Source organism: Macaca mulatta, chromosome 13 (genome assembly GCF_049350105.2).
Source record: "Macaca mulatta isolate MMU2019108-1 chromosome 13, T2T-MMU8v2.0, whole genome shotgun sequence".
NCBI lineage: Eukaryota > Metazoa > Chordata > Mammalia > Primates > Cercopithecidae > Macaca > Macaca mulatta.
Window position 1 is genome coordinate 93,037,670 of NC_133418.1, and position 15,186 is coordinate 93,052,855.

At 33.6% G+C, this 15,186-nt stretch overlaps 1 protein-coding gene across 4 annotated transcripts in view; it reads left to right on the forward strand.

Annotated features, from left to right (window-relative positions):
• MEMO1 (mediator of cell motility 1) overlaps positions 1–15,186 on the forward strand; it is a 143,537-nt gene that overhangs the window by 119,094 nt on the left and 9,257 nt on the right. For 2 of the 4 annotated variants that reach the window (XM_015112051.3, XM_077959776.1), the window contains 2 exons: positions 232–374; positions 8,916–8,992. In XM_015112051.3, coding sequence (XP_014967537.1) covers positions 232–374; positions 8,916–8,992 — 220 coding nt within the window. The remainder of the gene's footprint in view (positions 1–231; positions 375–8,915; positions 8,993–15,186) is intronic. The other 2 variants (XM_015112052.3, XM_015112053.3) reach the window with 1 other exon arrangement.

A 15,186-nucleotide genomic window follows, 5' to 3' on the forward strand; every position in this document is an offset into this window, starting at 1 on the left:
GTTTAAATGGATATTTTTAGTATTCTGTATGACTCATATTTTTAATCGTACCCTCGTACCCTTTAAACATTTAATTTATGGATTTTAAGAATTCAACAATAATATCATGTATGTTGTCCTTACCACTATTAATACATATTCCACTTTCTAATGCCAACACATTTGGAGAACTACTTTCATTCTTAAGCATCTTAAATGACCTTTTTTTTTTTTTTTTCTGTTTTCTTTAAGCCATAAGGATGAGTTTACCATTATTCCTGTACTGGTTGGAGCTCTGAGTGAGTCAAAAGAACAGGAATTCGGAAAACTCTTCAGTAAATATCTAGCGGATCCTAGTAATCTCTTTGTGGTTTCTTCTGATTTCTGCCACTGGGGTAAGTTCTAGATTTTAACATATCATGGTAGATGTTATATACTTCTGGTTAAAGGTATCTTTTCATTCTAAGCTCTGATTTTCAATTTTTTATCACTTTCCTTGGAAAGTTTTACTTCTGGCAGCAATGTTTAAAAGTGAACAAAAAATCTTTTGATCCTTTAAAAAGGATCAGATTACAATAGTGGATTATGGGTACATTTCCAAAGGCGACTGGTATAATTGGATTCACACTGTGAAGGCATCCTTGCTTAGATACTTATGTAGTGGGAGTTAAGATCTTTTAACCTCATTTCCAAGTAGGTGTGTATGGTAGATTCTTTGAAGTTAGTTTTGGTGGATAAATCCAGTGTTCTTTAGGATATAGAAGAGCACTGTGTGCTGTGCCAGTCCTTTTCCACATTTCCTTTTTTGTAATTAGTCTTTTTTTTTCTTTTCTTTTTTCCCCTTTTGGTGCTTAGTTTTTGCCCACAATTGCCATCAGTTTAAAGCTACCCTCCAGAGATTATAACATACTGGCTATTAGCACTGTGGTCTTCATTGGTAATGCTTTATGAGGGTAAGGACTCTTGAGTGATGTTTTGATTATTGTAAGAGTAAGAATGCTTCACAGTGAATACACCATAAGACAAGTGAGCTGTTTGTGGATTCCTCTTTTAGTAAACGTTGCTTTTACGGTCTTTGGATGCAGTTTACTTTCCTTTATCCATTACTGTCCCAGAATATTTCTAAGTTTTGTTCCTTTTAGGACATCTCTTTAACCTATTAATTTATTGGTTTAAGATGCCGATATCTGTTCATTTATCAGTTATTTCTTTGATTATAAGGAAACCTAAAATGTAAGACCATAATTTTTAAGATACAATGCTAGAATAGCCAGGAGAACATCCTCAGTGAAACATAGGGAGCCATGGCATTTTATATGTCTTACCCATTGATTGCCAGAATTAATTCAACATTTATCTGGCCTGGTTGGGCTGGTGTCTTTCTCTTGCTCCTATCTCCGAATGGCCTTTTCAAAGTTGAGATCTCAGTTCAAGAGAACTATCTTTCATAATGGTACAGATTATTTTTTTGCATAAAGTACTTATCCTCAACTGGGAGTGATTTTACTGTGAGGGGCATTTGAAAATTCCTGAAGACAGTTTTGATCACCACAACTGGGATATGGTTTGGAGGTGGCAATACTATTGGTATCTAATGAGTAGAGTCCAGGGTAGCTGCTAAATAAACATCCTACAATGGCACAGGATGGCTCCCACATCAGAGAATTACCAGGCCCAAAATGTCAGCAGTGCTGAGGTTGGAAACCCAGATTTTTAGGATATGCAGGTAGTTGTGCTTCCTTTTCAACCCCCTAGAGAAGCTCTCAGGGGTCTTCTTCTTTTTTTAAATCTGTTTTTAATATTCAAGGTTCTTTATTTACTGATTTTATTGGTTAGCTGGTTTGCTACCTTTGGCAGAAGTTACATTTTATGGATATAAGTATGCTGCTTAGATCTGAAGGCTTGGTAGATGCTTAAAAGGAGTTCCTTTCTGTGGAATTTTGGAATTTAATAAGTGATCTTGAAAACTTAAGTATCATTACTGCAAAACAGGATATTTTCCTTAATATTGTGAATTTGTGTTGGTAACAAAGCATGGCTTTATGTTTTGAAAATTAAAATTCTTGAAGCAAGTGTCCCACCCCTCCTTCATTTTTAAGGCTCTTATTAATCACTTGATTTAAATAATTAGTTCCCTTGATATTATTTTTCAGAACTTGGGCTTTCTCTCTAAGTTGGCAACCTGTGCAATCATAACATAAATTCATGTAAAACGTCAGTAAACATTTCCGTATTGCTCTTTTCTGTGGAATCATCCTTTTTACCTCATTAATAAAGACTTCTAAAGTAAGCAAAGCCTAGTCCACTGCTATATGTAACTACAATGGCTGAGAGAGAAAAATAAATTTGTTTTACCTTTTACCTAGATTCTTAGAAAATTATTGAGGTTGTTTTGTCTCCTGATTTCTTGGAGATTTTGGTATCTAAATTGTAAGATAGGCTTTCCAGGTGATAGTTACAAAAAAGAGCTCAAAAAAATTTAAAGACTCATGAATAATAGTTGTAAGAATTATCTAGAGACTAAAACATTTTTTATGTTTATGTTTGGTGTTTAAGTAATAGAACTTTTCAAGAGTTTATTTTTTAGTATCACCATCATTAATAATACTCATTAAATGTTTTCTTTGTGTTTATGGAAAGCACTGTGCTACTTCTTACTGAGAAATATGTTGGGGTTCTGGAGATAAGTGAAAGGTGTAACATAGATAATATTCCAAAATTGATAGTCTTTTCACTACCACAGTAATTCTTGTAAAGTAAGATACATTTTCCTCTTTTGCATGCCTACTGAAGTAATATGAATTATTGACCAGTTATGGGTTAAGCTATCTTAAGAATTAAGTTTCATGTTTCTCACATTCATACTGTAGTGGCGACGGGTATCTTTCCTAAATTAGTAAGCCTGCCATATTATCATCTCAAAAATTCAGCTTTTTCTCTTGAAGATAATACTTAATGGTTTTTCTTTTTAAAGAGGTACTATACAGGTTGATTTTTATTATATAGAAGCAATCATAACACTGACTTCTAAATAATTTCATAGGAGGGATTCAGTTCCTCATGCATGCAGAGGTCTTAAACGGTTCATTGAGTTACCTCTTAACACACTCTATAAATACCTGAATTTTTTTGGAAAAAAAATTTATTATAGTACACTTGAAAAATTACTTAGCTACACACAGTGGAAGTTTCTTTGTTTTGATTATTAGATTACTGGCAGTGACTACATTGTTCATTTTTAGTCAGTGGTTCTCTTTATAGTGTGCCTACCTGTTGCCGAAAGTAAAGTGAAAACCCTGGTGATAGAGACATTTCAGATTATTACGTGTAAATTGGAAGATTTTTCTTGTTGACCTTATTTGTTAGCCAATGTTCTTTATAAAAATGATCTATTTTCTTAAATGTATTTTACTTTAAAAATGTTCATCTTTCAGATGCCCTGTAGCTTTTATTTAGACTTGAAAAAGAGACATTAGAGAGATAAAGGTAGACATACTGAAGTACTCTCAAGTTTTCTTTCTAGTTGAGGTAAGTCAAGGGAGAGACAGGAACCTAGATTCCATTATCCCCCTTCTTTCAGTCCCCTCATTTGAGTTCCCCAAAAAGAAACCCTGCATTTCAGTTCCTGCCTTTTATCACATCACCAGTCTTGTACATATAGAAATGCCAGATTATATTGCTCAGGCAACACTTAAAATAGTTTCACCTCATTTCATCCTTTCTGTTACTAGCAGGAAGTAGATTAAGTGAAAAGACATTTGCCACTAGTCTGTATACTTTACTGTGGTTAAATAAATTGTTCCAATACTTTTTGTGCTTTTCAAGTTCTATATCCTATAGGATGGCTCCGTATGAGAGAATTTTGTCTGGACCTATTTTAATTTTTCAATTAGTAGAATTTTCTTCTCAAGTTTCAGTTTTGGCCTTCTTCATATATATGATTGATATTTGTGTTTCCATGACCTTCCTGAAATTTATATTTCTAAATTTAGATTGTTGGCAGCTTTCATTAACATAATTTTCACTTCTAAGAAGTTTCTAAATGAAATTGGATTTAGCAAAAATTGATTTTTCAAAAGTGCAGTCATGAACTGGATATGGTAGTTTGTGCCTATAGTCCCAGCTATGTGGGAGGTGAGGCAGGAGGATTACTTGAATCCAGCCTGGAGAACAAGTAAGACCTCATCTCTAACAAAAAAGAAACAAAAAGTAAAAGTGGACTCATGCTTTATTTGATTTACCTTTTATGGTGGTTTTGCAAATCAGTTTAGATAAGTTTACTTGGTGAATGTTTATGACATTATATTCTTCTTTAAATATGAGTTTACTATAGTCTTTTCAGCAATTTTGAATTTTTATGCATAAATTTATATTTGTTTTGGTTTACATTACTAGCTTTTTATAAATACGTACCACTTATTAAAAGTGGCATTCCCCTAAATATTTATGAAATTTATAACATTCAGATTTCTTCTTTATTGCATATTAACGTGATTATTCATGCATACTCTTCCTTTCTGTTAGTCTCTTGGGTATAAGGCTATTGCTGTTTTCTAAATAATTAAATTGGTTTGAGTGTAAGTTAGCTAATTCTTAAAATATACCTTAACCAAGCCATCATATTTGTCTTCTCAAATATTTGTACATACAGATTTTACACATTTAGTTTTTGACTTTTTGCAGATTTGAGATAAGGCTAATACTTATACATTATAGCTAGGACTTCAGAATGAAAACATGATAGTATTTATCTTTTAAAAGTGATTACCTTATTTGATGCTACTTAGAGAATATTTCTTTTATGAAATACATTTTTTCTTTGGTAGTGATTTCAATTATGAATGTCCCCAGGTTGGATCCTTAGTATCGAATGGCCTAGTAATTGATCTCACAAGGTTGTTGTGAGGTTTAACTCAAATATTTGAAAGTGGTTTAACATATTAAAAAATGTGATTAAGTAAATGTATGACAGTATAATTTTTATTGGATATATATATCTGAAAATCTATCTTATTGACTGATCTTTTGGGGGTTTTATAGATCAACTTTCCAAGGTCATTATTTTTGCAGTTCAGTGCATAGCTTAATGTTGAGGTATTTAATATTCTTTTACCTTTTGTTTTAAGGTACTTAAAAAGTAGCATTGGTTCTTGTACCATTCATTGTTATGTTTGTCCTCATTAGTTGATTGTTGTGTGTTAAACAGACATCCCTGGAGCTTATTCTCCACACTCTGTGAATCCACTCATTAATCACCAGTCACCTTTGGAGATGGGAAAATTACTTACCTGTATTTCTTTTTCTCAGAAAGCGTGCTCTGGAATGGATTCACAAATGAGCTACCCTCCTTCCCTCAAAGAGTAAGGTTTCTGCTTTACAGGATTTTTTTCTTGGGTTATTTTTCCTCTCATCTTTTGAATTTGAAAAGAACTGAGGGAAGGCACCTGAAGAAACTACTGACATACTCACTAGGGGAGTTCCAAAGCTTGTGCTGTCCCTAGGGGCAGTGTCAATGGCTCTTAAAGCTAGAATGCTCATACTTGGAGTTGAAACAGGGGCTCAAAGAATCCATTTTCCCAGTGTACCTTCTGAAAGGATAAGTTTCAGGTAAGTAATTTTCTCTTACTATGTGATACGCTTTATTCATACTTATAAAAGTACAAAAGTCCAGTTCTCCAGGTACATGGGCAATTGTATTTGTTTACAGTTTAGATTCATAACCTTTACTGAATGTCAGAAACACAAAAACTTATAAAAATAAAATAAATTTGCTCATGAGATACATATAATTATGATTTATTTTAAGTCAATAATACATTTTTAGTTAAAGGTATATTTATGGTCATTTATTGTGCTTGTGCTATCATTTTCTTTATTATTAAATAAAATTTTGAGACACTTTTAAAATAATAGAAACCAAAAAATAGTATTTTAAACTCAGTTTCTGAGTGGTGATTGACTAAAGTTGTGTGTGTGTATGCACACATATGTAAATACACACATACATACAGGCTATGATGATGGCAACCATTTACTTCAAGTTAGATGCCTTCTGTATGTATATTGACCAGAATTGTTCAAGTGATTTTTAAATATTTGTATAATTTTTAAAAATTACCATGAGACAATTTGAGCTGCTACAACTAAAATATTTATTCAGTGTAGTAGCCATATGTAGTGTGGATTTAGCTACTTAATCGAAACATTCTTTAGAGTCCTTCAAATATTTATAGTCAGTTTTTCAGTTATTAAATATGAGGTGGCTACTAAAGAGTAACAAAAAGTAGATAGCATTTACTCCCATTGGTTCTCTGTGCATTTTTGCATTCTCATTAAATCCCATGCCGATCCAGTATTTTAAAGTATTTCAAACATCTCCTCTTTTTTTCCTTCAGAAGCAGTTTTTAAGTGAAAGTTACATAGAAAATGGCCTACATGAACAAGATAGCAATTTAAAGTATAGACTTTTCACTTACTATTAAGTCTGGTTTGACCAACTTCAGCCATTTGGAACAGCAACTCTTTACTTGGAATTAAGCAGAAAAGACTTTTGAGTAGCAAATGACTATCATGAAGTGTATGCATTTTTCTCTGCACCTGGGAGTAGCAGTAGATTATGTCCCAGTTAGAAGACTTACTGATAGTAGCCAAAACTAATAGCTATTTCCAGAAGCAGGGAAGAGAGAATGTATTAGTGTAAACCTAAAGCAGTTAAGGTTCAAAGAATTGAGGTGTATACTACCTTGATTTCCTCCAAGAATATTGTTCTTACTATAGTGAGAGTGAGTCAGAATATTCTTGTCTAAGGTGTTCATTTGCTTCAGAAAGATTTTAGACAGCTTTGTCAAAATAGCTTTGAAATAGAAGTAAAAATTTAGTATCAAATGAATTGAATCGATAAATTATTATAACTGCACTTTAGATTTGGCATTGAGCAGCCTTCTCACAGCCACCTGGCAATGAGAAAAATAGTGTCAGGCTGGGCACGGTGGCTCACGCCTATAATCCCAGCACTTTGGGAGGCCAAGGCAGGTGGATCACTTGAGGTCAGGAGTTTGAGACCAGCCTGGCCAACATGGTGAAACCCCGTCTTTACTAAAGATACAAAAATTAGCTGGATGTGGTGGCACATGCCTATAGTCCCAGCTACTCGGGAGATTGAGGCAGAAGAATCACTTGAACCCGGGAGGCAGAGGTTGCAGTGAGCCGAGGTTACGCCACTGCACTCCAGCCTGGGCAACAGGGTGAGACTCCGTCTTTAAAAAAAAAAAAAAAAAGAAAAGAAAAAATAGTTTCAATTATATAGTTATTAGGTAATTCTCATTGTTAGTTATGCACGAAGTATTAATATATACATTCTTTACAGAAAAATAAAGCTATACCTAACTCTAAATTTTGAAAGAAATGTTTAATGAATTATCAGTATAGAGGCATTGAATGATAAATTATCATTGTTTTAAGAATTTTTTTTTTAGTTCAAAGACTATAGTTGATCTCATAGCTAAGGTAACATGCAGTAATCTTTATTGTTTTATTCAGGAAGCAGATATTATTTCAGACCCTATTGCCCAATCCTAGGATATCATCAGTTAAGTTATGAGATGCAATATTGATTGAATAATGGCTCTTGGGAGAGAATAAGGACTGCTACATTGAGTAATTATATTACTGTATACGAAAAGTTAAAATGTGAACATTAAGGAAATATGACATATTTTAGAAAGATGACCATCAGAGGTGATCAGTGTCAACAAATGAATGAAGTGTTTCAGTTCTGTGATGTGTAGTTTTTCAAAAAGGACATCAAAGAGGGTTTTATAATTTTGCACTGCTCATCATTTACGTAATTTTTTTAGTAAGATGAACAGAAAACTTAAAAATCTTAATTATCCAGCTAAAGAGTTCCATGTCTTCAGGTGTGAGGGTGGTAACTGGATATATCAATATTGCTCTAAACATGAAGCACAAGACACATTATGTGTGTACATGATTTGTATACTCTTAATTCCTTTAGAAATGCATTTTGGTCAATCTTTAACATTAAGGAAATACAAAAGTAATGACTTCTTAGAAAAAAGGCACTGCTGAAAGGTAGATTTAGGTGTATCTGAAATACGTTATAGTCAGTTGAGTAAGAACACTCCATAATTAGTTAAGAAAATTTTTAACTTTTGATTTTCATGTAACTAGTAGGAAACAATTTTTCTGAGACTTTTGTTTTCTGTCTTCTCTTTAAGCTTCTTTCATTTTACCCTCTCTGTTCTTTGGAGAATAGCCAAAACATTGAATGTTCTATGCTTTTACTGAGATTTTATGTCAGGGTAGGAATATTTATTATATTTATATTATATTTACCCTTTTGTGTGTTCTGTTCACATTGCATAAGGCACGTGTATTGATCCTTTTCTAAGTAGTGCAAAAATGAGATATTTTTTAAAAAATTTACTTCATAAAAATCACATAAGTTACAGTATTTGTGACCTACACTTTTTTTTTCCCTGTAATAGAGATCAAACCTTTGTACAGCAAAAGCAAAGGCTTTTAGTGATTTGTTATACCAAGATAGTTTTCTTAAACCAAATTTTCTTCAGTAATATTCTTTGGGTTTACTTTCCAATATAGACTGATAAAATGTTTAACAATGCTTCTAACTTTTAAGCTGTTTTGTTTCCTTAATCTTGTATTTCTGGTGATTTTAAGGTTTCTACAATTTGAAATAGTTCTTAACATCATAAAACATTGGTGATATCATTTCTTTATTACCTTCCCAAATATGCCTTTTATTTTTATGTACAAGGGCTCTTGGGAATGATTCTCTCAGAGGCTTAAGCTGTGCTTTGCCTTTCATGAGAACTGAAATTATTTGGTAAGCGCTTGCTTTCTTTTTAGCTTCTAATTTTTCCCTATTTTATTTTGTACATGATATTTGTTTCAAGGTCAAAGGTTCCGTTACAGTTACTATGATGAATCCCAGGGGGAGATTTATAGATCCATTGAACATCTAGATAAAATGGTAAGTCTTTCAGGTGTGGGATTTTAATGCTCTAAGGCTTTTTCTTTAATTTCAGATTAGTAATTCAAGACTTAATATGTTGAAATAATATACTTTTTTCCCTATCTTTAAATGTACAAAATGCAATGTGTCATCATATAAATATTGACTATAAGAATAATCCCTTCTAGTAGGAATTTCCATCATCATAATTTTGTTTGATTAATGAGAATATTTAAGAATAATATATACAGATTTAAAATACTTTTTAGAGTAGTACTTTAGCTTTAGGGACAATAGGATACTAATACCATCATTTACTGTTAAGCAGTAGTAACCATAGCAGATGATGGATACCTTGACTCCTATTTGTTTCATGACTACCTGAAATATTTCTTTTGACTCCTTCTTTTGACTCCTTCTGAACAGCATTGTTGTTTCTTAAAATTTATTAAATAACTTAGTATATTTTTAGTTTTGATAGCAGGCCAAATTACTGTTCTTAAGTGATGATGAAGATTTTATGAATTAGCTACTAAAAATACGTATTCTATGGGAGGAACTATATGTAAACTTGAAGTAAATAACCTGAAAACTATAAAGGTTTGACTGAAAGTCTTAATTTTTTAAAATTATTGCCGCTTTGCCTCTGGAAATAAAGATATCATAGCCTTATGATAACAGTGTATAGGAATTCCAATGTACACAAAATGTAGCTAACTTAAATCTTGTCTGCCGTGCTGAAGAGATTTATACATATACTTTATTTTAAGTTTTAAAATTTCAGGCATGTTTATTTTGTTTTGTTAATTTATTTTTATTATTTCCTTGGACCAGCAGTTTGACCTGACAGAGGCATGTTTATTTTGGAGCTACTTTTTAGAAGCTCTCAAAATGATCTAAAATTTAATGGAATTAATATTTTAAACATAATAAACACATCATTGACATATTTCTGTAAAATATCCTGTAAATCAGATTATTTATCTAATTTCATTTTTGTTTTGATTTGCATTTCCCATTGATCTTAAGCATGCATATTAAGACATTTATTTTTTCCTTTTTTTTAAGAGACAGGGACTCACTCCATTACCGAGGCTGGAGTGCAGTGGCACATCATAGCTCCCTGCAACCTGGAATTTCTGGGCTTAAGCAATCCTCCTGCCATAGCCTCCTGAGTAGCTGGGACTATAGGCACATGCCACCATACCCAACTAATATTTATTTATTTAGAGACAAGGTCTCACTCTGTGGCCCAGGCTGGCGTGCAGTGGTGTGATTCGGCTCATTGTAGCCTCTACCTCCCAGGCTCAAGCGATTGTCCCACCTCAACCTCCCCAGTAGCTGGGGTGCCTACCAGGTGCCTACCACCAAGCCCGTCTGATTTTTGTATTTTTTGTAAAGACAGGGTTTCACCACGTTGCCCAGGCTGGTCTCTAAGACTCCTGAGCACAAGTGATCTGCCAGCCTCAGCCTCTCAAAAGTCCTGGGATTACAGGCATGTGACACCGCACCCAGCTTTTTTCTTTTTCTTTTTCTTTTTTTTTGTAGAGACAAATCTTGCTTTATTGCCCAGGCTGGTTTTGAACCCGGGGCTTCAAGTAACCCTCCTGCCTCCCAGAGTGCTGGGATTACAAGTGTGAGCCACCGCACTTGGCATGTATTAAGACTTGAACTTCATGACCTAGAGCCTTTAGGTATCTATTAAAAAGAGCTATAAAAAAAGCATAAGAAAACAAAATTATTTTTACAGATGCAAATAATTTGTTTTTTTTTTTTCTCTTCGTTTGTCGTTTTGCTCCTTTTACAAATTCTTAGTGTATTATCTTGTTTTTGGGCCATTTGGATTTGGATTTTTGTTTTTTCCCTTTTTTTTTTTTTATTTTATTTTATTTGAAGACAAGCTCTCACTCTATCACCTAGGCTGAAGTTAGTAGCACCATCATGGCTCACTGCTGCCTCATCCTCCCTGGCTCAGGCAGTCAAGCACAGATGTGTACCACCACACCTAGCTAATCTTTTTTTGTAGAGACGAGGTTTCGCCATGTTGCCCAGACTGGTTGGAACTCCTGAGATCAAGTGATCCACCCTCCTTGGCCTCCCAAAGTGCTGAGATTACAGTCATGAGCCACTGCACCTGGCCTGGATTTTTCTTAAAAGGAATTTCAATTTGTTGTTCTAAACACAGAATTTTAAAATATAACTATATTCTTACCTAGCTTAGGAGTATAGTAGATATTGATCCTACTGTCTTTTTTTCTTGAAGTGCTATAGTAATCATAATATTTTTTCTTTTCTTTCTTTCTTTCTTTCTTTTTTTTTTGTGAGACAGAGTCTCCCTCTGTCACCCAGGCTGGAGTGCAGTGGCGCAATCACAGCTCACTGCAGCCTCAACCTGCTGGGCTTAAACAATCCTCCCACTTCAGCCACCCAAGTAGCTGGGACTGTAGACATGTACCACCATGCCTGGCTAATTATTTTTAGTTTTAGTTTTAGTTTTTAGTGATGGGGTTTCACCATGTTGCCTAAGCTGATGATACTTATTTTAATTTTTTAAATAACACAAATAATTTTGGGATTTACTCATAAACAGTATTAAATATAGCAGAACAACTCTAACTTGCTCTCTATGACCGTTGACAGATTATTTTAATATTCTAGTTTTCATTTCCTTATCCGGAAGAAGATAGACTTGGACTAGATGGTCTCTAAATTGTCTTTAAATTCTATCAGCTTATAAGTCTTCAGTTTGTTCAAATCAACTCTACCAATGTGTTAAACCTTATGCATATGTTTTAGTATAAGATTATTTGGTCTAAAGTAGATCAAATATTTTAGTAAGGAATCTGGATTTGAATGTATTAATAGAATATGTCATGTAGTATATTTTATTAAAGCCAAATGTAATGAATGCAAAGTTCGTTACTTAGTGTGTTTATCATATGTAAACTTAGCTTAGTTGCTACTTTAAATCCAATTATTGTCCAATACTTTTACCTTTAGAATTTTATTTGGATTTTAATGTATTGTCTTCTCTTTTGGCTTCTTGATGTTTTCATTTCAGTTGATTAACTCTCCTTTGACTTTTTATTCTGAGGTTTAGTTCTCAGTTGCCTCAGAAAACTTTTTCTGGCTTTGTCCGTATAGCAAATGATTAATGATTGTCAAAGCAAATGGTTAATGGGTATCTGCTGTTTGTCTGGTACTCTGTGCAGTATTGAAGACATAAACAAGAGAAAACATAGTCCATGACTTAATGGAAGTTAGAGTCCAGTGATTGAACATACTTAGAAACAGCCATTACAATATAGAGAGCTGAGATACATTTAGGAGGTAGAATGAAAAGGACTTTAGGGATTAATTGGGTGTGTCATGTTAAGGGAGTGGTGGGATGTGGGATGATTTCTGGCTTCCGTGTGTATATAGATGTACACACTAATACAGGGAATATAAGAGGGACAGATTTAAAGAAAAAGATGAGTTCAGTTTTAGACATGGCTTTTGTGTTGTTTAGAACTGCACTTTTTGATACTGTAGCCACCAATTACATGTATTTATTGAGTATGTGAAGTGTGGTTATACAACTTGAGGTATGCTGTAAGTGTAAAATATACACCGGATTTTGAACATGTAGTATAAAAGGAACAAAAATATCTCAAAAATAATCTATCTTGATTATATTATAAAATGATACTGCCAGATTGTGTTTAATAAAATATCTTAAAATAAATTTTACCCATTTATTTTTAAAATATGGATACAATAAATTTTAAAATTACATATATGGCCTGCATTATATTTTTATTGGACAGTACTGGTTTAGAACATGAAGGTAGGTCTGGATGGAGATAAACATTTTGAAATTATTGATGTATGAGGAATAGATGGGAAGAAAGGATGTTAATGCCATTGTTCACAGAGTCAATCTCCAGAGAGAGTATAAGGAGTAGGAACAAAGGGGGAGTTAGATCAGATGGACATACCAGCATTAAGTGGAAGAGGAGATAAAGAAGAGTCAGTAGAATTCTGCTTAGAGAGAACTGAGAACGAGCAATATCACAGAGAGGATGAGCTTTATTTAGCAAAGAGGGAGGAAGAGTATCAAATGCTGCACAGAGGTGAATTAAGAACCTTGCAAGAGCAGTTTCAGTGGAATCAGGTTAGAAGGTAAATTGGAACGAAGAGGCAAAAACCAAATGTGAAAAATTGTTCTCTACTAGTTTTGAGTATGACAGAAAGGAGCAGTGTTTAAATGTTAACTGACTTGGTAGATGAGGAGATCCAGGGAAACACAGTCAAAGGAGGAGTTTTTAAAGATGGGAACTGTGAGATTACTTCAGAATTTCCAGTAACATTAATTCCTAATTTGAGGTCTTAGAGAGATTTGACTTAAGATTATATCACCTGTATGATTCTCATTTTGCCCCAGTTTAACCTTTTTTGTCTTATATTTTATTCATTTAGGAAAGAATCTATAAGGAGGAATGGCTGTATATATGTGAAATATAAATTATTAATGTTATGCATGTAAATTTTTCCCTGTCATTAAAATTACCCTTTTTTTGGTTAAGTAATCATACAGAAAATAATTTTGAAAGATACCTCAGTACTAAAAATTTTCAAAGTAAATAAAGTCTTCCTGGACATGGTCTTTAGCAAGTTTGTACTAAATTTTATGAAAAAGTAATGCTTTTTGCACCAAAAATGTAAGAGTAACTCCTGCCAGAACCACATTTTCAAACACCATACATAATTTCCACTTGGATGTCTTATAAACAGCTCATACTAAACACATTCCAAACGGAGTTCCTGATTTTCTTCCCACCAAGACCTGTTCTACTCATAGACTTTCTTAATTCAAATGATGGTGGTCCTATCCTTCCACTTTCCTGACTGGTCTTCTTAGACCTACTCTTGTGTTTGTCAGTCTCAGGTAGCTTAAAGTAGGAACCAAAGCAATTATTTTAAAATCTAAATCAGATCATGTTACTCTTCTGCTCCGTATCTCCTGTAAAATTGCCCCCTTTCAGTCAGAATAAAAGCCAGTGTCTTTACAATGGGTAGGCAAAAAGGACCAACGTGACTTGCAGCCCCCAAATGTTAAGAGCCCTCCATCTTCTTACTTTTACTCTTCTTTCACTCTACTGTGGACACACTGATCTCCTTACTGTGCCTTGATAATGTCAGGTATGTGCCTAGCTTAGGGCTTTTGCCTGTTTTGCACTTGACTGTCTCACTTACCTCAAGTCTGCTTAGCTCTCACCTTCTCAGTGGGGCCTTCTGACTACTCTATTTAATCTTGTATCCTACATCCTACCCTTGCAGCATTCTCAGTCCACCATACCCTGTTCCACTTTTTCTTCTAAAAATCTAAATACTTAACTACATTTCTGTCAATCAGGATATTTGTTTTGTTCACTGATGTATACAAAGTGCCTAGAATAGTGATTAGAATATAAGTAGGTGGTCAGTACATATTTTTCAAATGAATAAATTAATGGATATAATCTTCCTGTATGCAATTTGAAAACATGACTCTCCTAACTGTAACATGTAAAGGAAATAAAAGGAATTTATAATAAATATGTATTTAAGAATGTAAATGCCCAGGCACAACTAAATTAGAAGATACAATGAAGTATTCAAATGTTTATGAATAGTATTATTAATGTAAAAACAGCTACAGATACACACTTACACAGGTATGTGTTAGTGACTGAAATTACTAAGTGCCATTGCTAGTGACTTGATTTTCCAAAATGGTGAACAATTCTTAGTAAACTTGTAAACAAAACAAGTACAGTCTTCCCTCACTTTGCATGATAGTTTTATTCCTGGGAAACTCATTGTATATTAAAATCAATGCAAAACTTATTTCTGTTTGTATACAAAGTAGAATTTATGTATAGATAATTAAGGCTGTAGATATTCTGTAGTTTTATGGATGGAGAACAGTCTTTGTGTATGAAACTGTCTTGTGTCAGCATCCCTGGAATCCCACTGAGTCCCAATAGCATCTTCAAATTATTGTGACAGCCAAAAAGCGTGCATCATTTTCCATTAGGCTCCTTGGATGAACAGCTGTTCATTGACCTTACCCTGCTGTATTTTTATTCTAGGTATTTATTACTGCATGACTTATTATTCATTTGTTGATTTGTCTTGGGGTTATCTCCCTCATTGGATTATATAAGCTTCATGAGAACAGGGACTTT